Source organism: Sminthopsis crassicaudata, chromosome 2, assembly GCF_048593235.1.
Source record: "Sminthopsis crassicaudata isolate SCR6 chromosome 2, ASM4859323v1, whole genome shotgun sequence".
NCBI lineage: Eukaryota > Metazoa > Chordata > Mammalia > Dasyuromorphia > Dasyuridae > Sminthopsis > Sminthopsis crassicaudata.
The window spans coordinates 520,241,199-520,266,378 of NC_133618.1; the positions used below are offsets into that span (position 1 = coordinate 520,241,199).

Below are 25,180 nucleotides of genomic sequence, written 5' to 3' on the forward strand. Positions count from 1 at the left end.
CCAAATTCTCTAAGAGGAGATATGTTCCAATCTCCATAGGCGCAACAACCCAAATTAAGGATAAAATCCGCCAGCTGGAATCATTGATGGAAGACATTTTGTGGGTGGTAAAGTAACAAAGTCTCTTGAAAAAAAAAAAATGACAAGTATATGTTGTAGGCTCAATGGAATTTGCTTAATACATTGCACATTTGTCACCAATAGTCAGTATTTGGGGTGCCAGAAGACATAATTTCTTCATTATACCATCAAATGCTTGTCAGTTCTGGAAAATGAACCTTGGGATAAAAAAAAAAAATCAATCTTATTTGGAAAATGAACCTTGGGTTAAAAAAAAAAAATCAATCTTATTGCCTTTTCAAAAAGCACATTCTTTGCTGGTCAGGAATTTTGAATGGAGCAGTTGAGTGAGTCCATAAAGAAGATATGTTAGCCAGGCCAGTAGAAACAGGGGTCATTTGGCTACCTTTGAATCCACTTTTTATTTTTTTGAGGCTGGGGTCAAGTGACTTGCCCAGGGTCACACAGCTAGGAAGTGTTAAGTGTCTGAGACCAGATTTGAACTCAAGTCCTCCTGAATTCAAGGCTGGTGCTCTATCCACTGTGCCATCTAGCTGCCCCTTGAATCCACTCAACCCTAGGACCACTCAACACACCCTGGTGGCCAAGGGAAGAATGAATAACCATTTTCTCAAGGTTCCAAAGATGAATGGAAGCCAGTGGCTGAATTAAGGCTGCAGTTGTAGAGACTGGTTAAGTTTTTATCTTGCTATTAGGTGACACAACAGATAACATGCTGGACTTGAAATCAGGAGGACTTATCTTCTGAGTTCATATCTAGTTGTGAAGATTTTGGGCAAGTCACCTAACCTTGACTGTCTCCAAAAAAAAATTCATTTCCAGAAAGTTTGTGACAAAATGCTGGCCTTGGGTTTTTTCAGTGTGATAAAAGGTCAGGCCTCAGATTATTCATCTGTAAAATGATCTAAAAAAGAAAATGGCAAATCACACCAGTATTTTTGCCAAGAAAACCCCAAGTGGCATTATGAAGAGTCAGACAAGATAGGAAAAAATGACTGAACTTTGCTCTTTTATCTGGACCATAATTTTGTAATCTGAAGTAGCAATCCAAGTAACCCCACATATTCAGTTGCTAAGTCTTGTTGATTTTGCCCTATCCCTTCTTTCTGTTCACACAATTACCACATTCATTTGTTCTTCATTGTGTCTGACTGTGACCTCTTAGACCAGAGTATGGCCAGATCCTTTCATCTTCCATATCTCTCAAAAGTCTGTTCAAGTTCATATTCATTTTTTCCAAGATACTATTTATTCATTTCATCAGCCATTTTTCTTTTGCCTTCAATCTTTCCCAACATCAAGGGTCTTTTCCAATGTGTCTATTCCTCTCATTATGTGGCTAAAGTATTTAAGCTTCAGTTTCATGTTTGACCTTGCAGTGAGTAGCCTAAATTAATTTCTTTAAATATTGACTAATTTGACTTCATTTCTGTCCAAGGGACTCTCAAGAGTCTTCTCCAAATTCTCAAAATTTGAAAGCATCAATTCTATGGTGCTCAGTTTCTTTTATAGTCCGACTCTCATAGACATACATTGCTACTGGAAAAATCACAGCTTGACCATATGGACCTTTATCAGCAAGGTGATGTCTCTTATCTTTAGTACTGTTTAGATTTGCCATAGCTTTCCTTCCAAGAAGCAACTGTCTTTTAATTTCATGGCTATCATTAGCATTTGCAGTAATCTTTGAGCCCAAGAATATATTTAACACTGCTTCCATTTCTACTCCAATTGGAACCTGTTAAAATCTTTTTGTTGTTAAACTATAAACTAGCTTTTACATTCTCTTTTTCACCATCAAGTAACTTCTTCCTTCCTTCTTCACTTTCTGCCATTATAGTACTATCAGCTATATATCTGAGATTGTCAATATTTCTTGCAGCAACCTTAATTTCAACTTTTGATTCATCCAGCCTAACATTGTGCATGATGTCATCTGAATATGTTAAATGAATAAGGTGATAATATACAACCATGAATATTCTTTTTTCCTAATCCTAAACCAATTGGTTGTTCTACTTTTGGTTCTAATTGTTTCTTCTTGGCCCATGAACAGGTTACTTCAGTATGAGGTAACATGATCTATTACATCCATCTTTGACTACATTCATTCAGCCTCTTGTTACCTCACTGAGTCTTTAGTTGATCTTCTTGTTTCAGCTCTTTCCTCACAAATCCATTTTTAATATAGCTGCCAAATAAGATTATCCCAAATCATAGGCCTAACTAAGCTATTCCCCTATCTAGCACATTTCAGGGGCTGTTCGTTGACTCCTAGGATCAAATACAAATTTCTCTATTTGGCATTTAAAGCTCTTTATTATCTACCTCTTACAACCTCCTTTCCTATTAGCTTAGCATTTTTACTCCCTTTCATAACGGAGTATCCCCTTCAGACATGTTACTCCACCTTAAAGAATATGGTATAGTAGAAAGAATAGAGTCAGAGGACTTGGGTTCAAATTCTGACTTTGCCACTTATCACTTATTACCTTGAGAGAACTGAAATATCTCTGGGCCTCAGATTTCCTAGCTGTGTAATGAGGGAGTCGAACTAGCTGATCTCTAAAGACCCTTTTAAATGTATGCCTCTGCACTAGCTGTCTACTATTCTCGGAATGCATTCCCTTATTGCCTCTTCTTCCTAGAATCCTTAATTTTTTTCAGAGCTCAGCTCAAATGCTACCTCTTACATAAGGCTCTTCCAGCTTCTCCCAGCTTCTAATCTAATCATTCAATCAACAAGCATTAAGTGCTTACAATGAACCAGGCACTATGCTAAGTGCTGGGGGTACAAATATAAGCAACAAAAAGCCAGTCCCTACACTGAGCAAGATTATATTAGGGAGGGGGAACGACACATAATAAGTAGGGTGGTAAGGGATGTGAAGGGATGCAGCAGAAAGTAGAGAAAGCCTAGTGCAAATGAGTCAGCAGGGTAGCTTGGAGATGAGTGGCAGAAACCATGGATCTTCTCTGCATGCTGCTTCCTAGTCTGATTTCAGCTCCAAAGAATAAGATACTTCTTTTGTCGTCTTCCCCCTTTTCTGCCTCTTTTTATAGGTTTCCTTTCCCAATTACATTGTAAATTCCTTGAAGGCAAGAACTTAATTTTATCCCCACAATCCTAGCACTGTGCCTGGCAACAGTAGATGCTTACTAAATGTTTACTGAATAGTATTATGTATATTATCCTCAATACATTAGAGATTCTCAGAGGGACTAGTCAATCATAGGGAGAGGCGTTGGGCAAAAGCTGCTTCTGTAGGGAGTTATGTTGGAGGGAGTCAGCTTCCAGGGTGAAGGTTTCTATGGCCTAAGGGACAAAGTCTTATGGAAGAGTCTCAACAGTATAGCTTGGTGAGCATTGAATTATTTCCCCATCAAAATTGCCTTTTATCTATCGTGTTAATACATACACATATGTATGCCCTCACTGTGTTCCCCAGGTAAAATGTAAGCTCCATGAAGGACTATCTCATTTTTCTCCTTGTATTCCCAAAATCTAGCATAGTGTCTAGCATATATTAAATAATAAAATTAATGAATATTTAATAAATGTTTACTATTTTTAAAGCTTTGCAGTTGAATTTCTCTTGTTCCATCCATGTTTTTGCTACAAATGCTTCAGAAAAACTTTCCTAGGAGGTAAACTTTTCCTTTATATTCATTCATCCATAGGATTATAGATTCAGAATTTTAAGAAGCCCTCTATGTCTTCCAGTGCAACCCCCTCATATTGCATAAGAAAATAAGTGAGGCCCAGAGGTCTGAATTGCCTTTATTTGCCCATTTAGAGGTAGAGACTAGGGCTGGCTCCCAACCCAATACTTAAGTCTAGTTACCCTTTTAGCACATAATACAAGGCACTGTGAGAGATGCTGAGAATAAAGATGAGATGGGTGGCTGATCATGGAAAAGGCATCTATGACATGTACACAAATAGCTAACATTTGGAGTAAGCTAAGTGAACAAGAGATAGGACCAAAAATCTGTTTGTTCAGAATAGGGAGAGAATCCTTATTTGGGGTGGGAGTAAAAAAGGGAAGGAAATTATGAAAAGAGATGACATTTGAGTAGAACAGCAAATGAGATAGTGGAAAGATTTTAGGTTTAAAGATTGGGGTTCTGCATCTTGGTGATGCAAAACAAATCACCTCAAATCTCTGGCACTCAATTTTTTCATCTAATAAAATGAAGCAGCTGGGTCAGATTGACTTCTAAAGTCCCTTCTATCAGGGAAACTAGGATGTTATTAAAAGGTAGGGAGAAAGCAGGGAGAACATTACAGACATATGGTATCACTTGAACAAGGTAAGACTTGTTTAAAGGATTGCATATAGTTGTTTGGCTGGAATACATAGAAGTAGAAGCCTTGAATGCCAAACTAAGGCGTTTGTATTTTATTTGAAGGTTTATTTTTCTGAGTGTTTTGATTTAGAAAAGAATGGAATCATACTGTTATTTGGCTCCTTTTCATGAGTATTTATTAAGTACTTTCTATGTGCCAGGGCTACAAAGACAAAAACAGTTCCTGCCTTCCAGGAAGATTTTAATGGAGGAGAAAACATGCCAAAAACTGTACAGAGAATATGTGTATAAATACATCTATACACACATTCTCTATGTGTGTGCGTGTATTTGGAGAGAGACCCAGACAGGCAGAGGGGGAAAAAGGCAGAGGTAGGGAGGAGGGAGAGAACAAGAGTAAGTAAAACAAGGTAATCTAAGAGGGAGAACACTAACATTTGAAAGACTGAAAAAAGCCTCTCCACAGAAATGGGGTTTGAGCTGAGTCTTAAAGGAAACTAGGACTAAGACAAGAGAGTAAGCATTCGCATCCAGTTTTGAGTCTGGTGTTCTTCCTTTAAAAACAACAAACCATGAACACACACACACCCCTGTATCTGTAACAAGGAAAAATCATTGAGTCCTCCCTCTCTCCCAGTTTCCAAAGGGGTCCATCTTAAAAGACATCAGTCGTGTCCAACATGGACTGCTACTGACTCACTTTTTGCCATATTAGGATTGATTCTACTATGTCTTGACCTGATGAAAGGAACGATCCTACCCTAGTCTTTTATAGAGCATGTCTGAATTCCCAGTATGCTCTACCACTTGTTCAAAACCAAACAATAGCCCCACATTCAATTTTTAAGTGTACATTGAGGAATATAAACCCCTCTTAATTCTACTGCCTTCCTCTTTAAGGATTTCCTATTTGCTTTGTATATATGTGTTTGCTTGTCTCTCACATTAGATTGTGAACTCCTTGAAGGCAGGAACTGTTTTTTGCCCTTTTTTTGTATTCCCATTATTTAGCATAGTCTTTGGCACATTGTATGAGTTTAATGTTTGTTGGTTTATTATTAACTAAAGCTCAGTAGGGAAGATTGCTCTAAAGGCTGGGAGTCCCAGAAATATCATCCATTATATATGACAGGAAACTTCTAGATTTTGCTAGCTTCTTGGGGTAGTTGGTTTGAACCAAACTTTGTGGTTCTGGTTTGATTGAATGGATTTGTTAACTTAGCAAACAAAACTTGTAATACGTGATTTAAACTTCTGTAAAAACAAAATTTGTTCAAGAGAACATTGTTCAAAGGAACATTTAAAAACTGCTAAATGTGAGTATTCTTAACTAGTGCTTAAGAAGCAACTTGAAAGTTCTGTCAATCAAGCAGAAAAAATTGTGAAAAATTATTTTATCTTTCCAGTTAAAGATTCCTAATCAAAGAAATGTGCTATGTACAGGATCATTACAATGACGCACTCATAACTGTGCTTACTCTGGGTCATTCATCTACGAACTCTAGAAACACAAAGTAGGAATAATCAATGACTGTAGGAACCAGAATTTGGCCCAGAACACTATGTTCAAGACACAATGAATGAAATTATAAAATCTAATTTGCTATGTGACAAACAAACCATTCAGACACAAAACAGCCTCAGGACCCAAAAAAATTGGTAGTTCCATTCAAGTTGGCTCATCAGGCAATAATACATTTATAAGAACATAAGATTTAATTTACTTCCCAAGTTTCCATATTGTTTCTTTGCTTTAAGAGACACTGAATAAGCTAGTCCATTTAAGTTACTTATTTTAATGAAATAAAAAAGTCATTGTTTGAAGCCATTTTACTATTTCAGCTTCTAATTAATTTCCTGTCCTGTTCCTTAAGGAAATAAATTTCTTGTAATATAACAAAGAAGGTTTTTAAATGGTATTGTTAGTTATTGCCCAAAGATATTGAAATGTTTTAATTTCTTAATAATATTTTAAGATGAATCAAAGTTGGTGTGTCAGATGACTCAAAAGTATTGAAGATGGTATGATTCTAATACAACAATTTTCCACAATTATGTTGGGAAATACCAAATTGCAATCTGACCTACTCAAAGAAAAAAACAAAACCAAGTGATTCATACCCTGACTGCCAATGCACTCCAGCTAAGCAGGAAGTCTCATGTAACTCAATCTACCTACCACCAAGAGAGTAAGTTGAACTGAATTCGCATATTCATAGATCATAGATTTGGAACTGGAAGAGACCTTATTCTAAAGCATGCCCAACTTAATTCATAGCCTGAAGAAGACAGAGTGGAGGGAGATATATGATATCTGTTCCAGTATCTGAAGGGTGGTCTTATGAAAAGTTCTAAACTTTCTTTTCTTGGCTTCAGATGATGGAACAAGATGTAATGGATGAATTGATAAATGGTCAAAGGATATAAAAGGCAATTTTCACAGGAAGAAATCCAAGATATCATAGCTATATGAAAAAATATTCTACATCACTGACAGAGAATGCAAATTTGAAACTTTAAAGTACCATCAGATTGGCAAAACTAACAAAAAAAGGAAAAGACAAATACTGCAAAGACTGTGGGAAAACAGGTACCTTAATCCTCTCTTGGTAGAGCTGTAAACTAGTCCAACCACTCTGAAAAGCAAGTTGATACTATACCAAAAAAGCTATTAAACTGTGACCCATCAATATTCCTATTAAGTCCATACTCAAAAGAGAGCAAATAAAAAGGAAAAGGATTCATATGTACAGAAACATTTATAGCAGTACTTTTTGTGAATGAGGGGATACTTACCAATTGGGGAATGGCTGGACAAGGTAGAGGTGTGTGTGTGTGTGTGTGTGTGTGTGTGTGTGTGTGTGTGTGTGTGTGTGTGTATGAAGGTGATAGAATACTACTATAAGAAATGATAAAAGGTTATGGTGTTTCAAAAAAACCTGGGAAGAATTGTGTATGAATGGATGCAAAAGGAACAGAAACAAGATAAAAATTTATAAGGATAAACAACTTTGAAAGATTATGAACTCTGATCAACACACTGACCCAAAAGTCTTATGATGAAAGACACCAACTATCTGCCTCCAAAGAGAGAGCTGATAGAGTAAAATCTGATGCATTATTTTCTCTTCTTTTCTTTAGCCTGATGATACAGATAATGTAATAATTTTTCCCCTTGTCATCTTAATGGGTGAGAGAATTCAGAATTGAAAAGATAAAAATGAATTTAGAAAGAAAACAATGAGTTATAAACTAAGACTTTTAAAATGGACTATTCATGAGAGGAATGGGTTAAAAGTATGTTTTCATTATGTAGGATAAAAGAATATATATATATATATTAAAGATTTAGGGTGGAAATTATAGGAAAACTGATTTTGAGCTGGTATTAGAGGAATATTTGGGCTATTTTGATAAGGAATGAATTTCCTGTCCATTATATAGATATTTGCAAAGAAGATGCATAGTCTGGAATTATTAGATGATTAAACAACAATTAGCCACTATTTGCAAGAAGTATAACAAGATGAATTGAGGTTGTGTGTGTGAGAGAAAGAGAGCGAGCTACTAGTTTAGTTACCAGTTGCAAAATGATGTCCACTTACTTCATTTGATTCTGTGAGAGATATTCTACAGATGCTCATTTTGCAAATGAAAAACCTGAGGTTTGAGAAGTCTGTTGACATGTATGGCCACACATAGCTATGATGTGGAATTCCAGGAGAGATGTCTCTCATCTCTTTCCCCCCAATCTTCTTGGTTGTTTCTAAGACAATATTAACTTTTAGCAGATTATAGTTAATTTGATGATAGAGGGCAGAAATGAAAGATAGAAGAGAGATATTTATAGAATGGGACATAATATTAATGTGTTTTTCATGAGGAAACAGTGGTTAGATGATTTTCTCAAAGTCAAATGATTAAGAGTCTTAAGTAGCAGAAATAGTATTTGAATCCAAGTCCTGATTGTAAACCAAGTCTCTTCCTATGCCGTTCTAATTGGTATGAACAGATGACAAGGTTTCTTCAAACTTTAAATCCTATTCTCCTATGAGGATAGACACAGACTGCATATCCCATTAGAGAATTTTGCTTGAGCCTTAACTAAAAGGAGATAAGAAGTACAGCTACATAGGGAGAAAGATAGGAATTCCAAAGAGACACTTAAATTTTGAGATTTTACTCAATTCCAAAAATAAAGTTAAACTTATAGAGATTTTGCTCAAGGCTTGAGATCTTGCTAACTCTGACCCCCATTCAACTTTCCTTGCTCAGGGCTTAGAGACAAAAAAATCTGCTTAAATGAACTAACTTATGATTGCTGCCCTGTAGTAGCCAACATTCTTTTATACCTTTGAACTGGCAGTACCCCATGCCTCGATTAGTCTTTTCTTCTTTGTCTCTGCCTCTCTGGATCCCTGGTTGTCTAATACACAGTTCAAAGGCCATCTTTTGCCAGCATTTTCTGGTCCTCCAGCTATTGGTGCCTTCCCTATCTAGGTTTCCTTGTCCCTAACTTTATATGTATTAGTATATACATATATATGTCTTCCTCCATTGAAATAGAAGTTGTTTGAAGATATGGACTATTTTACTTCTGTTGCCTTGCATAGAGGCACTTAATAAATGCTTTTTTATTGAGTGTGCTATTATTTGCAAGCTCAACAAAAGGTAATTTTTGAGGAACTCATACATTGTTGTTCATGTTGAGTTAGTAGCCTGGTGTGTTCAAATCCCTCCTCAGAGGCAACATGGATAAGTTATAGTCTCTAGAACCTCAGTTTTCTCATCTGTAGATGGGAATAATACTTGCATTATGTACTTCATGGGGCTGTGAGGAAAGCACTTTCCAGGTCTAAAGCGGTATATAAATGTCATACTATTATTACATACACAATATACTTTCATGGCCCTCTGCATTTCTAAAAAGGCTATTCATTCATTCTGCATTTATTAAGCTACTATGGTTTATACGGTACTGTTTCAGGGACACTGAGAATCACTGAAGTAGAATAAGGGGTCTCAATCTCAAAATCTCAAAATTTTGCCACCAGTCTAAATAGGAAAAAAATTTTTTTAAATTTATTTTTAATAAATGAATATAAGGCAAGTCAAAGGTTGGACAAGTCTATATATCGATGCCATAAAATGCAAATGCTACCACCACTACAATCACTATCACTATACTACTACTACACAGTTTAAAGTTTGTGAAATACTTTTACAAACACCATAATATTTAATGTGACTCATAGGGTACTATTACTATTTATATCCACTCTGCAGATGAAAAGTAAAACTTAAGATATGCTAAGTGGCTTCCTAGGGGGTCACTTAACTAGCAAAATACAGGATATACCAAATCCTCTCCATAGCCAGTACTTTTTATACCCTATACCAACCTGCTTCAGGGAGAGCACAACATGGTTCCTTTTATGTGAGCAACTCCTACACAAATACAAAGCAAAACAATGATTAGTGAGGGGAGGCTTAATGCGCCTTTTCATGTACAGTTACTCTACGAAGCCCAGCTTTTAAGAGACATCCCAAAACTAGAAATGAGAGAGAATACAATATACAGCTTTTGCTGCTCCTGCAATTACAAAGGTGGCTTGCCTTTTCATTTCATTTAAAGGAAGAGCTGAAAAAAAAAAAAAAAAATTTAGAGCTTTTTTTAGGGCTGAAAATTCACCACTAGCAAAATCAACCAAATGGTAAGTTTTCAACACCCCTTAAAGGAACACCTAATACTAAATAAATATCTGGAGCCAACAGATCGGGAAATAATGTTATTAGATTGACTAATATAGGACAAGAGACAAGACAGTTGAACAAACAAGAACCAATTCTCTCCCCCCTCCAAACCATCATCTTTATAAGCTGTAGCAAATTCATGAAATTGGGGGTAAAGGCTTCTCTGTGATTTATATAGTACCTATATATATAAATAATTATTATATTATATATTATAATTATATTATATTATAATATTATAAAGAGTATCTAATAATTCAAAAATATCTAGAAAAAGACAAATTGCTAATTACATTTACTTTTCATTGCTAGTTACTAAACTGTACCTTTAAATTTATTTCAGAGAGAATAGAAAGTGTTGTTTTTTTTTTTTTTTTCCTTTTCTAAATAGGAGTTTAATTCATCTGAGGGTGGCTCCAACACAAGCTGGAATTTTTGTAGAGTTTTGTGGAGATGCTACCATCCATGCTAACAGAGAGGAGAGATATGGTCAATACAAAAATAATTACCATCTTTTGTACAGTGCGCTGGTAAGGAACTTGTCTGATGCTGTGGGGAGATTCAAAATACTTCAAAAAAAATAATGACTCTGTATCTCGAAGACCTGTGAAGGAGTGAAAAAGTTATTGACCTTCCCCATCCTAAACCCAGGTCCCCAACTCCATGCTAAGGATAGGTAATTTGGAGGTTCATCTAAGTTACCAAGAACCCTCAAATCAAGGAGTTTCCATTTTAAGAGTGCTAGGTTTGAGAGAAACATTTTCTTGAGTAGGGAAAAATAATAAAAAAGTACTACAGAGGAACCTCAAACTTCCTTGCAATTTTCTAAGAGGGGAATGATAATTAGATGATTAAGAAAAAGAAGAGAAGTGAGCATTTCAAGAAAGGAGTTGAAGGGTACACCTTTTAATATTTTTGATAACAGCTTAAATAATCTTCCATGATTAAAGTCCTCCCAACATTTTTAAAAGCCACTTTAATATTTTTGATAACAGCTTAAATAATCTTCCATGATTAAAGTCCTCCCAACATTTTTAAAAGTCAGCTTTGCTGGTGGCTAACAAAGTTGACTACATATTAAAAATTAGGGTTCATTAGTTCTTTTCAGGGTTTAATATTTATGGTCATTAGATGTGGGTAAGAGTCTGACTGATGTTCTTTTCAGAAATCTGGCTATGTGCATTTGCACACATTCTGGACCACTTTGCTTCTATCAGCAAATATGAGGTTATTAAATTTAGTTTCATGACAAAGGCAACCATCTAGACATTAATCATGGGTCAACCCAACTATGGATTTAGTAGTCTTTTTAATGGACTCACATTCACATGTGGGCAAAAACTAACATTAGGCTTAGGTCTGCATCTGTCTAAGCCTCCCCACAAAAGATGGCTCAAGTTGGAGAGTCCGCTTCTGGCTAGCCTCCTCAGAGAGATCACCAATCTGGTGGTGTTTGAGGAATGCCAAGATTATAACACTAGGCTAGGTTGGAATTATTCTCATTCTGTCCTCCTATGGTATCAAGGTGATTTTGCCAAAGTAGGATAATCTGTTTCAAATGCAAGCAGCTGTAACTTTTAACTTTTAAAGAGATTCACTTGGGCACAATTATCATTTAGGTGGTTAATTATTCCTGTGACCCTTCCTCACTTTAAATATCTCATTCTCAATTTGTGATATGAATAAACTATTTTTTATTAAAAATATTGTGCTTTGCAATATATGTAGTATATGAAAAAAATTTTTTTCTACAAAATAGTAATTTTTTTTTACAAAATAATAATTTTGAGATTTTGCAAAGAAAACTGCATTCCCACAGCAAATCTATAAACCATGTAAAAATTCAATAAGTATTAAAATTACATTTTGTTTCCCATATTAAAAATGATTAAATTTACATTAAACTCTTCTGGAAAATTTTCCAACCATGATGCTATACATTTCTATCACAGTGTAAATTACAAAATAATCTATAACAATTCTAATAGGGGCCATATATAGTTTTATTTAAATAGAAAATAATTTAACACTGCACAGCAAACTAATTTATAGGTATAAAAATAGATTCTGTTTAGCAATCAAAAATAAACAATACATAAAAAGACCAAAACATACAATATATCATAAAATTTGGAAGATTAAGGCAACATAAATATTTCAAGTAATTTTATGAGATTACTTTACTCATATAACAGTCAGACGTTATTAAAACATCCCAAAATAGACAGAGCTCAATTTTTTTTTTTTTTCAGTACAAATTTTCCCTTTCAGTTCTCTTCTAAATATATTAGGGTATCTTCTTAAACACTGTACAAGAACAATTAATCTAGATTGGTCATTGGGCTGTCAAAGCCACTATCCTGTTGACTAGTTTGGGGAGCCAGTAACAATTTTCTTGAATGCTGATGAAATGCTGAAGAACGAACTGCACTGTTCAGTTTTTTGAAGTCTGATTTCAGTACATCAGAGGTGTGGTGAGATACCTGCCCAGGAGGTTTATTTACCTGCTCTGTCTGGGTTCGTTTGTCTTCTTTTTTGACAACAGAAATGTGATCATTTTGACATAAGAATTGTTTACAAAGTTTATTGGCTTTTTCTTCTGTATTAGAAAGGCAAGTTTTTGTTGGAAATTGCATGAAGGAAACTGATTCTATTTGTTTATCCAGGATCCCTTGTTGCAAAGGAAGTAAAAATGATGCATCATTGCTACATAAGACCTCAGGAGTTATACTTTTTGAACTCCAGTCAAGGGAGTCACTGGTATCTTCTTCATCCTTTACTGGAGTTTCCTGAATATCGAAATTCAGATTTTTCTCAGCTATGATCTGCTGACAACACTCAGTCTGTGAATTATATTTACGTTCTTTTAAAAAGCGTTTTTCTTTTAGACCTTGAAATGTTACATGATTGGCTCCTGAGTCAGAAAGGCCAGGAGCTTGGGAAGGTATGTGTACATTTTCACATTGCACATGAGGGCCAGTTTTGATTTTTCTAACTTCACCAGAAATAAACTCAGGATGTGTATTTCTTGGCAAATCATCTTGCTGCTTGCATGTAGTCACACTGCTCAGAATGCCTGAAGACGCTTCTCTGAAAGCAACATGCCTTGTTTCCATGTTCTCTGTATCTTCTAACCGTTGTCTTAAGTTACAAGGTAAATAATTCTGAAGGGCTTGCTCACCGCCTGCCTTGGGGATATTATTCCTGCTGCTTGATTTGTTTTCCATATGGCTTCCTCTACTCAGATTCACATAATTTCTTTTTGACTGTTCAATTCCAGGCAGTAGCTCAGATGATCGAGACACTGCTAACAGTACAAGGAAAGAAAACACAAAATTAGAGGAAACACTAAAAATGAAAATAATCTTTTCAAAGTATTTTAGAAAACTGTATCCACCAAAGCTAGAAATTCTTGGGCTGTGTTTCTAAATGACCAATTCAACATTGAGAATGAGCTTGCTCTTTCTTTGCCCTTGTTTTATAAGGCAGAAATTCAATCTCTAAAAGAGTGGGAAGGGTAGGAAAAAACAATTACTCAAGTGATTCATTTTTTACATACCTGATGATGAATTTTTGATCTGGGCTTTATTAACAACAGGCGTTTCCAGCATTTTAGCCATTGTAGCAAGCTTGCTAGCAGCATTCATGATTTTTTTCTCAGCCCTATTTGGAATTTCAGAATATTAAATCAGTATAGTTCAGAGGAAAAATTGGTTTCTCTACCCCTAAGCTTTCTGTTATCCAATTCTCCTTTGCCAGTTTTTAGAGCAACAAGCCATAAATTTCCTTCACCTCAAATGTCATGTAAAAACAATTTAGTTTTGTAACTAGAAAAAAATAGCTGAACAATCACATGAACATTCCAGCTCCCTCAATGCACCAAAATTTTGCTTGTTTACTGTGGACTTACCCTTCCTGCTTTCCATCATCCTGCAAAAGTTGGTGCAGGCAAATCAGGTAGTATTTCTGCATCCTCTTAGCAGTCTCTTGACGCTCTTTAAATAGTTCTGCTTTTAGCAATTCAGCTGCTCTCTCTTTACTTCCCTGTATATACCGAATCATATCACCTACAATGCATGAGGTAAAAAATGTACAGAGCATTTAAAAAAAAAAATGTCCTAGAGGAAGAAAGGAGATGTTTTAGGACTATTTTCCAGAAAAATGGACTAGTAGGAAAGCTTAAAACATGATGTTTTAAATAATGTCATGGAATATAAGGATTTTGTTTTGGTAGGGTCTGAAAATGACTTATATATTCCACTGAATGATGAAAAAAAAAATCTGTTATATTCTAAAAAATATCTTATGCAAGAAAATTCCATATATATGAGGTTTGGATTTGGAAACAAATAGATATTGAGAGATAAACATTCAGAAGTAAAAAGGACTTCTTATAAAGCTTATAAAGACTTGTTCCTTTGTTGAGATGTGATGGTATTTGAACTAAATGTATCACCGAAATACTAATTAACAATTCATAGGCTCATAGACTTAGTACAGAGAGGAGCCTTACAGGTTTGACCCTATCATATAAGGATGAGGCAGTTGATGCCTGGGGAGGTGAAAGGACAGTTTGGACCCATATCCTTTAACTTCAACTCCTCTGGCTTTGTGTCCCCTGATACTTCTCTGTGTGATCTTAATGACCTGTGTGCTTCCTTATCTGTAAAATAAATGAGCTGGACTCAATGCATTCTAAGGTGTATTTGAATTGGACAGCAAATTCGACAGTAAAGGAGAACTAGAACAGAAGGGAAGAAGTTATTTTTAAACCAGACAAATCAAACTAGTTCTGTCTAAAGAAATTCCTTATACCTGTTCTAAAGGGACCATCATATTTATAGAGCACATATACTCTAAAAGCTTTTGATTTAGATTTAGAAAAAAAACTGAAGATTATCATATATAGTTAAAATTGGGTGGGGCTTAACAATGGATGAATCTCATTGATAACAATCAACAAACCAATAAGCAAAGCTTTAAACTAAACATTTCTTATATGCTAAGCACTATAGAATAAAATGACAAAAATAATATTGTTCCTGACCTCCAGGAGCTTACATTCTGAACAGATGACCCAATTCTACACCTAAGTTTATACAAAAGATCCATGAAATAAATGCTAGGAAATTTGTAAGGAGTAACTTGAAGGGATAAGGAAAAGGAAAAACTCCATGTAGGAAATTGTGCTTGGGCCTGCTTAACTTTGAAGGGAAAAATAGTATTCTAAAGGTGAAGGTAAGGAGAAATTCTATTCTAAACTAAACCTATGCAAGGGCACACACACATCAGGACCAATAAGTGGTTATTGAGTTTCTTCTGCTTCTTCAGTTTTCTAGTTGTGAGGAACTCATTATATAAGTAAAGCAATATATTCTATTTAAAGAAAGGCAACTTATTCTATTTTTCAGGACCCTGTAATTGTTAGGAAGTTCTTCCTTATTTTCAGCTAAAGTGCGCCTTTGCACTTTTTACAACTGGTCCTACTTATGATTTATTTATAATATAATCAAGAGGCGCTAGGTGACAGTGGATAGAGAAGCACTAACCCTGGAGTCAAGGGAATCTGAGTTCAAATATGCCCTCAGACACTTGACACAACTTAATTAGCTGTGTGAGCCTGGCAAGTTACTTAACTCTGATTGTCTAGAGAACCTCCCCAATTATAATAGAGTCAAAGTACTACTGAAGTATTACCCCACTTAAAGCAAATGATTGTCCACTATAGTATAAGAACAATACCAGCTTTCTATACCGTGTGTAGGGAACAATGTGTATGTAGATCTAGGAAAAGGCATCAGCATTATCTAAGACATAAATAAAGCTACAAGAATCCCCAAATGAGGTCTTACAATACCTTTAGATTATTATTTTAACTCTGTATAGATTGGGTTGCATAAATTCTACAAGAACTCACTCTTAATTTTTTTTACGGCTTTAATGTAATGTCCACGAAGTTCTTCCAAACCCTTTCCACTGCATATCAAGCAGCTATGGTCAACAGCACCTTCCGAAAATGATCTAAAAATAAATAAATAAAGATTCAAAGTTCAGTTCAACATAGATTCATTAAATACCTATATAGTATGTGCTAGATGTTGTAGATTTAAAAGAAAACAATAACAAAAACAATAATCCCTGTACTCAACGAGGATATACTTTATGATAGAGCATAAGGGGCAAGACTATTCCAAGCATAGGGAAGAGTCTTATATGAAGGCACAGAGAGGATGTGGAATGTCAGGTATGAAGAACTCAAGTAGGCTAGTTTATCTAGAATATCAGTATAATGAAAAGGAGAATAATGGGAAATCAATCTAGAAAAATGGGTCAGACCCATACTGTAACAGGCTTTAAATAACAGGAGTTCATATTTTATTCTATAGGCAATAGGTAGTCACTAAAACTCTTGAGTAGGGGAGTGACATAGTCAGATCGGTGCTTTATCAATACAAACTTGAGCAATGTGGAGGATGGAGACAAGGGTACTGATGAGGAAGCTATTGCACAACTCTAGGCAAGTAGTAATAGGCTGAATTAGGGTAGTGGATAATGTCAATGAAAGAAACTGATGTTAGCAATGTTGAGGAAGTAAAACAGACAAAACTTGACAGGTGCTTATTTATGGGAGTGAGGAAGGAAGAAAAAGAAGAGAATAGCAGATAACTCCCTAGGTCTGTACATGAGTAACTCAAAAGGAAACAAAGAAATTAGGAAAAAGTATGGGTTTTCTGGGAGAAGATGAATTCTACTTTGGATGTCAGAGGAATGAATTAAGTGTCAGCTAATAAGTGATTATTCAGTTTCTGTTTCTTCAGTTCTCTACTTGTGTAGAATTCAAATTTAAATAAGGCAACTTATTCTATTTTTCAGGGAACTGTAATTGTTAGGAATTTCTTCCTTATATTGAGCTAAAAGTCCTAATCCTTAGAATTTTTTACAATTGGTCCTACTATTCCCCTTTATGATTTGAGTTTGAGACATCTAGTTTGTTTTGGATATGCCAAGTTTGAGGTATCTGTAGGATATCCAGGTGGAAATGTCTAGCAATCAAGTTGGCAACATAGGAATGGAGATAAGAATAGAGATAAAGCTATAGTATATGCATCTGGGAGATATGTGCATAGAAGACAATCATTGAACATCCATGGAAACTAATGGGAATAGAAAGAAAGAAGAGGATCTGGGACAGAATCCCGGTTTACATCTGTACAAGGGGTAGATCATTGAACATCCATGGAAACTAATGGGAATAGAAAGAAAGACAGAAAAGAAGAGGGTCTGGGACAGAATCCCGATTTACATCTGTACAAGGGGTAGACTATGGATAGTGATCCAGTAAAGTAAGGAGCTATCAGTAGAATGGTAGAACCATACTAGAGCAGTGTCAAGAAAACTCAGAGAACAGAATATATCCAAGAGAGATCAAGAAAGATGAAAACAGAAATAATCACTGGATTTAACAATTAAGAGTTACATAAAAACAAATCTCTAACAACAAATTTCACTTGGAAAACAAGGGAACTGTTTCTTTAAAATGGAAACAATTTTACCTTGGTGGTATGCTAAGTGCCCTCAGTTCTTCCAGTTTCATCTTCATCTCATTATTTTCTTCCATTAATTCTTCAACAACTCTATTGTTTTCTTCTGCAAAATAAAAGTTTGTATGCTTAAGTCTTTATTTGACCATGTGCTTTCTTTCTCTATCTCAATTCTACCCTGGTTACAAGTCTTTAGGAAAAAAAGCTATATAATTTTTCATCATTCTCACTCCAGAATGATTACTCCTCTCTTGTTTAAGATATTTTCTTAGCAGATTAAAAAATACACCATGCCACTATATATTTGCTTGTATTTTACCTAGGAATTGTCTTCTGTTTCACAGAATAACACAGAACATCACATCTAGAAAGGTCTTCAGAGTAAATGCAATCCATCTCTTTGATTCTTCAGACAGACCTCCAAACATGGAAGTAACTTATCCCAAGAATCACACACATTGCTACTTTGTGGTAAAACTGGAGCTCAGGGCTAGTTATTCTAATTCTTTAGAGTACTCCATACTGTTGACTTCTCTCTTGTTTTGGATGCTTCTTTTCCTTAGGTTATCGTGACATTCCTCTGCTACATTTCTTCTACCAGTGTGGTTGCCTTTTCTGGTCCTTCAGCCAGAAGGGAGCTCAGTCACTGATGTGAACACCCCTGTAGACTATATGTATTTACAAAGATTTATGAATAAAAAGCTGAATGTCATATATACATCCTTCCCCTGTTATACTTTGTATATCCTTAAATCTATATTGTTCTTACAAGTTCCAGAAAGAAAGAAGTATTTCCATGTTGGCAGAATGAGTGGCCCTAATATATACCCAGTGGAATAGTAATTATTTTTTCACCTACTTCATCGCATTTAAAGAAGAATCTCTATTTCAATTCTGGGGATTTCCAAAATTTTTGCAAAAGAGGATGAATTGGCTTAGAGCTGGAGAATCATAGATTCCTGTCAGTGATGTTAAATTGTTTTTATGACTCACTGAATGCTAATGAATTACAAGGTGAGATAAAATGAAATCTAGACTAGGAATCAATAGACTTGAATTCTAGTTCAGCTTCTGACTAGCTGTGGGAATGTAGGTAAGTCACAAACATTCTCAGTCTCAGTAACCTTATCTATAAAATGAGGGACTTAAATGAAGATCTCAAAGATTTATTCTAATTCAAATATATATACTATGAATTCTATGAAAATATTTGGAAAGAGGAATTACAGAAAAAAACAAAAAACCCAAACCACACCAATATATTCCTGAATAGTCAAAATCTTAAGACTAGTAATCAAAGCACTAGGGTTCTATTGGCTCTATTATCATCTTAGGTGGCCTAAAAGGGAGGGTTGATTTTTCTGACTTATTCTTTGTTCATGTATTAAACTAAGTAACAATCTCAAAAGGGAATTGTGCCAAATGACTTAATGATTACAATGTGAAATATAAAATATTATTATTGAATAGCAACAGTAACCAACAACTACTATGGCCATATGTTGTGTATAGTATTTTTCCTTTTGCAATTTACTTGGTTTACATAATTTCACAATTACATTTTTATGTAGATATGTATAAGTTTTGTATAAGCATTTCATTTGTTCTTCTGTCTACCATTTCACTAATGGTGACTAACTAGTGCAGATACAAGGACAGTTTCAAATCCTGAAGAAAGAAAAATATGCCTTTGAAATTCTACCCAATCTTTTGTTTTCAAGTAATTGTCTATCTTTAACATTTTCCCATAAGCAATGGCTGGTAGCATAAAGCTTCTCTGCTTTTTTTCCAGTCTTTCTTGAAATTTCTTCTTTTGAGGACATAGGAAAATTTAAAAGGAGATGCCAAGGGAAAGAATTTCCCTATTTATATTTTGAATATTTCATTGCATGGAGGCATACACATACAACACACACACACACACATCTATAATGCTAAAAAAAAAATCCTGGTGGTTTCCTTTTTGGGGTAATATGGGAAAAATTTTTCTTTTGGTTGCCTTGATGATTTGGAAGACTTGCGAATTTTTTCTGGCATTCAAAGAAGTCAAATGATACAAGGATTAAAGATTTGAATTTGGAATCTGAAAATCTTGGATTCTTTTTTTTTTTTTTTTTTTTTGAGGGGGGTTCCTATTGGCTATATGATCCTGGACAAATCTCTCATCCTCTCAGAACTTGTTACACCAGGACTCCCTAGGTGGTAATGAAACTCAAGCGAGATAATGAATATTTAGATGTACACTTTGCAAACCTTAAAGCAGTATATATGTATGTGTACGTATATATGTATGTGTATGTATATATGTATGTGTATGTATATATATATATATATATATATGTCAATGTCATCAATTATTATTTGACAAACTCCCTCCAACACAATGAATATTCTATTCTCCCTGCTATACTATCATTCTGTAACTTTATATACAGTCATCTCTTGGTTAATCACATTCCTGAAAACAGAAGTGTGGCTAATCTCTAAATCATTTTTACTTGACCAATCTTAAAGACCAATCCTATACTGGTCTAAGATAATTGAAGACCAAGCTGTAGATGTAGGGATTTACACTATTTCTATGAAAGCTCTCAGGTCACTAAAATATGTTTAAATGATAACTATGGCCAAACTGTGCAGAATGTAGTAGATCTTATCTGATCTCATAAGGGTCAAGCAGGGGTGGGCCCAATTAATATTTGGAAAGGAAGCCCAATAGGAAACCTTAGAACCACAGGCTTTTTGGAACCTCAACTAACATTTTACTCTTAATTCTTTATTGTTTTATGAAGGTGACCGTTCGTTCTTGAAAACTATCTAAAAAGCATAAGATAAACTCTGGCAGATTATTGAGATAAGGTTTCAGAAGTATAAGTCTGATGATGAATGAATATGTCATCTGAGCACATGCTTTACTACATTATAATAATCTTGTCTGCGGATGGGTCACTTTTTTGGCCACAGCAATTCTGGAAGACTATTTACTAAGCTGTCAAGGAAATAAGGCCAGTGTCAGTGGAGGAAGTGCCAAGTAGTAGCAGGAGTGTCCATGACAGAGAAGACACAGATTCTGAAAGTAATGAAGTTGGCAAAGAAATCATACACCCATGATCCTCATAACAAATCTGTAGAGTAGGCAAAGAATTCTGAAGCTCAGAAGTTGCAAGACTGCAGAAAGGACATAAAGCTAAAAAGTAGTAGAACCAGGACTTTACCCAAATCTTCCATCACCAGACCCAGGGCTCATTATACCAAAGTGCAGCCCTGGGTTACCCTTCCTGGTCTAAATTTCTATGATTCTTTGACTTGCTTACCAAAATGAAGAAATACTAGACAAAGTGAAAACTTTTTAGTTTTTAAATAGCAAATTTAGAGCAATTAATTAATCTACATTAAAGCTAATAAACTTATAGAACTAATTAATAGTGAAAATTTATAAGACTAATAAAAGAGTGAAGGCCAAGGTTATCTTAAGAAGCATAACATATTGAAAATATGTCAAGGTTTATGGAAGATGAAAAAAATCTGTTAGGGATTACTACGATAACCATTCTTAATGGAGTACATTTCTGATGTTTGGTAGATGACAACCATGTCCTTCCAGGATACCCCTTGATATCATCATCAGTCAGATTACTAATGGCTTATGGGAATGACCATGGGTGATAATTTCTTTTCTTCTTAACACATTAGTGGGAGAGTTAATAAACAGCACAAATAGTTAAAAGTTGATTAAGATATTTGGAGTGCAATCAACAAACTTAAGATTGGTTTTAAGTCAGAAAACTAGACAATTATTCCATTTTACTGGAGATTAAAATGAGATCTAAACACAAAATGTAAGTCTACATCATTCAGGAAAAATTGAGGAAAAAACTCCTCTGAAAGAGACAGAAATCTAAATTTAGAGGGGGATCAGAGAATTTCTATGAGAGAAAAAATGAATTTGTGTGTGATCGATAGTTACAATGTCTCCTACTAAACTAAAATTAGCTTATATAAATCTCAGAGGATCAATGTCTGTTATAAACTAAAATACTACTTTAAAACAAGGTTTAAAGAAAGTACATTTTACACTAGTAGTAGGTTCACTATTTTCAAACACTAACCTCCAATTTTCTCCACTGTAGCTTTATGTTCTCTTACTGCATGCTGTAGATGTCTGCATGACTTCTCTAGCATTTTTTTCAAATCTTGACACTCCTGCTTTGCTTTTTCAAGCTTGTGGAGGCATTGTTCACAGCAAGAATCTTCTTGAGGTTCAAAGACTATTTTCCTACACTGAAAAACTACACAAATAAAGCTGTAGTAAACTTTTGGTTGGAGCACTCACTACCCTCTTTCTCAATTTGCTCCAACACTTTAAACAATATCTGTGATTTTGTTAGTAGGAAAATATTCTACCCTCCACCAATACAAATTATAGGCCTCTGTAGCTTAGTCTTCAAAGGCCGCTATGGTTGAATATAGTGAGGAGGTTGCTTTGAACTTGGGCAGGCTAATCTTCACGAGAGTCCAGCAGTTATCACTGGGCTCATATTAGAAGTTTTTTCAATTTATTAGCAGTACCTGCCCAAGCATGCATTCCATTGGCATGATCTGCAAGAGCCCAGTTTCAGCATCATGCTTTAAGTAAGGTGTCTCAGTAGGACTTAAGTAGAGAAAATACTAACATTCTGATCCATAAAAATTACATGATCCTGATATTAGATTGAAACATTATATATAACTCCTCCAAGTCTAAAAAACTATCAATAGCTGTTCCTTTATTAGTATCACAGTGATGATGATAGAAAAATAGAACATATTAGTGCTATGCATTACACAAAATGTCGTTTTAAAAATCTGATTATACTGATTTTTTCTTAGTACTGTTTTTTTGATCTAAGGCTATTTCATACATGCACAGCTACCCTAAGCCAAATTGTGCTTAAAATTAATTTTTTTAATTCCTTCCCAAGCAAGACAGAGAATGGATTTTGTAGGTCTGTCTTGGAAGTTCTAGTACATTGAAATTTAAAGAAGCTTACCATCATAAGGTGGATTACTACCAAATGATGAATATTTTCTGTCCAAAACAACTCATAAGACCAATTACTAAGGCATTAGCATTATAGGGAAGGAAGGCTAGTTTAGATTTTTATAAGTTTATTCACTCCAATGAAACCATAGATTCTTCTTAAAAGAATATTCCCAAGTAGACAAAAAGCAAAAGTTCATGATATATCTGGCTATTAATCTGTCATCAACAACATGAAAGTATTTGAAAAGTAAAAACCTCTACACAAAAACAGGCACTTATCAGGTAGTAAAACTTCTGATAATCTTAACTATTCTAAAGAGAGTTGTGAATAATTTTTTTTTAATTTTTATTTTATAATTATAACATTTTTTTTGACAGTACATATGCATGGGTAATTTTTTACAACATTATCCCTTGCACTTACTTCTATTCAGATTTTTTCCCTTCCTCCCCCAACCCCCTCCCCCAGATGGCAAGCAGTCTTATATATGTTAAATATATTACAGTATATTCTAGATACAATATATGTGTGTAGAACCGAATTTTTTGTTGCACAGGAAGAATTGGATTCAGAAGGTAAAAATAACAGTTTACATTCATTTCCCAGTGATGAATAATTTCAAAGTTAGCAAAAGAAAAAAAGGGAGGTGGTGGTGATAGTGGTGATGAAGAACCTTTAGAAGGAAAATTGCTATTAAAAAAATGAAGTGCTTTACTTCTTAGCAGAGAAAAAAAAAAATCATACCCTCTCTCAAAGCACTTTGTTCAGGTCTAGCTACTTAATTGTGTATAACGCCATATTTATGATTTAACAGGTTTGATTGTGTAGCTTCTCTGGCAAGCTTCCAGCTTCCTAGATTATAGGAGACAGTAAATAAGAAGCCATGAGAACTAGTCAGGGGCTCTTATGATAAAACTCAGTACTGAGGAGAAATAGGAACATTGAAGCAGTGTGACATATTAAGTAGAATGTGGAACTTGGCATCAGGAAGATCCTTGTTTGAATTCTACCTTTGACACTTATAGGTGATAACAATGAGCAAATTGCTTAATCTGAGCCTCAGTTTTCTCAATTGTAAAATGGGGATAATATTATCTATAGTACTTATATTTCACAATGTTGTTGTGAATTCAAATTAGATAAGCTATGTAAAAGGTGTTGCAAATCTTAAAGTATTTTATGTTAGTATTTGCTATGTCATTTGCAACAGCTTCTTTATGCAAAAAGAACTTTACTAAAAGGATTATACATTAAATAGCATTTTATCTTTGTATAGTGTCTTTAATTACTTAACTATAACCATTTTCTAATCATTTTAACATCACTTATCCCATTTTTATTTTCTCAATATTTATGCCAGGCAGAAGTTATTATCCCCATTTGAGAGAAGAAAAAACTGAAGCACAAAATGGTTACAATCCATTCAACTATCATTTTATTAGTTACTGAACATCTATCACATGTAAGGCAATGTGACTTGCAAGAGGTAGTCAATAACAGCTGGAATGAGACCCTCTCATGAATTTCACTAGAACATCCTGTCTTTAAACAGTTTTATTGTGAAACTACCAGTTCAAACATCTGGTTTCTAGTAATCTCTATACATAGCCAGTTGGGCACTAGCTACCAGTAAACACAGAAGAATGTATAAGACTGGGAAAAAAACAAGGTTACTCTACCAGTCTCTGTTGCTTTTTCACATGAGAAGCTCTGTTGTTTCAGTATTTTTTGTAGTTGCATTTGGTGTCCAACACTGTAAACAGGAAGGATTGCTTGGTCTCCAGTTTCCTTTGTGTCAGAGATCATGACGACTTCATTTTTCTGAAACATATTTCTCAAATAATCAATGTGGAGCAGAAGAACCAGAAGAATCTTTATCCTCTTTTCTTAAAGATACAGATATTTGAAACACAATATAAAACCATTTGGCATTTTACACGTTCTTTCATTAGTAATTTATATAAATCCTTAAAATAAACATAGTCCTTAAAAAAAAAAAAATCTCAAAGGGCCAAATTTCCAAGCATGCTTAATAATAGTATTAAAACCAATCTAGTACTTAAACTATAATGATACCTTATACATTGCACTGCACATTATGCTTTAAAAAGTGTTTTCCTAAACACACTCATATCTGATCCTCATCCTACTTTGGGAGATAGGCAAAACAGATCACTCCCATGCTCAAGTAGGAAAACTAGGGTTGAGAGAAGTTAAGGAATTCACCCCCACAAGGTCACACAGCTAATAAATGGTTCCAATACCTAGACTAATCATCTGTCCACTACTCTTCTAGTATGCATATTTTCAAAACAAATCAACCAAAAATAAATCTATTCACATGGTCTGAGAAAGGATAGAATAGTCTTGTAAAAAGAACTTTCCTTTATTTAATTCAAAACTTGTCTCAGAAAATTATAACTATCAATATACATCAAACCTGTGGATTTTGCTTCCTAATAAACCCAT

General features: G+C 34.7%; 1 protein-coding gene across 13 annotated transcripts in view; it reads right to left on the bottom strand.

Moving 5' to 3' along the window:
* Positions 1-224: 224 nt before the first annotated feature.
* Positions 225-25,180, bottom strand: part of CEP152 (centrosomal protein 152) — a 96,790-nt gene continuing 71,834 nt past the window's right edge. For 8 of the 13 annotated variants that reach the window (XM_074294439.1, XM_074294446.1, XM_074294438.1 and 5 more), the window contains 7 exons: positions 24,391-24,532; positions 21,797-21,976; positions 17,700-17,793; positions 16,064-16,167; positions 14,057-14,213; positions 13,706-13,809; positions 12,133-13,453 (listed from right to left, as the gene is read on the bottom strand). In XM_074294439.1, coding sequence (XP_074150540.1) covers positions 12,468-13,453; positions 13,706-13,809; positions 14,057-14,213; positions 16,064-16,167; positions 17,700-17,793; positions 21,797-21,976; positions 24,391-24,532 — 1,767 coding nt within the window. In that variant the 3' untranslated portion in view covers positions 12,133-12,467. Of the gene's footprint in view, positions 279-9,794; positions 9,841-10,634; positions 10,751-12,132; positions 13,454-13,705; positions 13,810-14,056; positions 14,214-16,063; positions 16,168-17,699; positions 17,794-21,796; positions 21,977-24,390; positions 24,533-25,180 lie in introns of those variants that run through there. The other 5 variants (XM_074294437.1, XM_074294444.1, XR_012486929.1 and 2 more) reach the window with 4 other exon arrangements.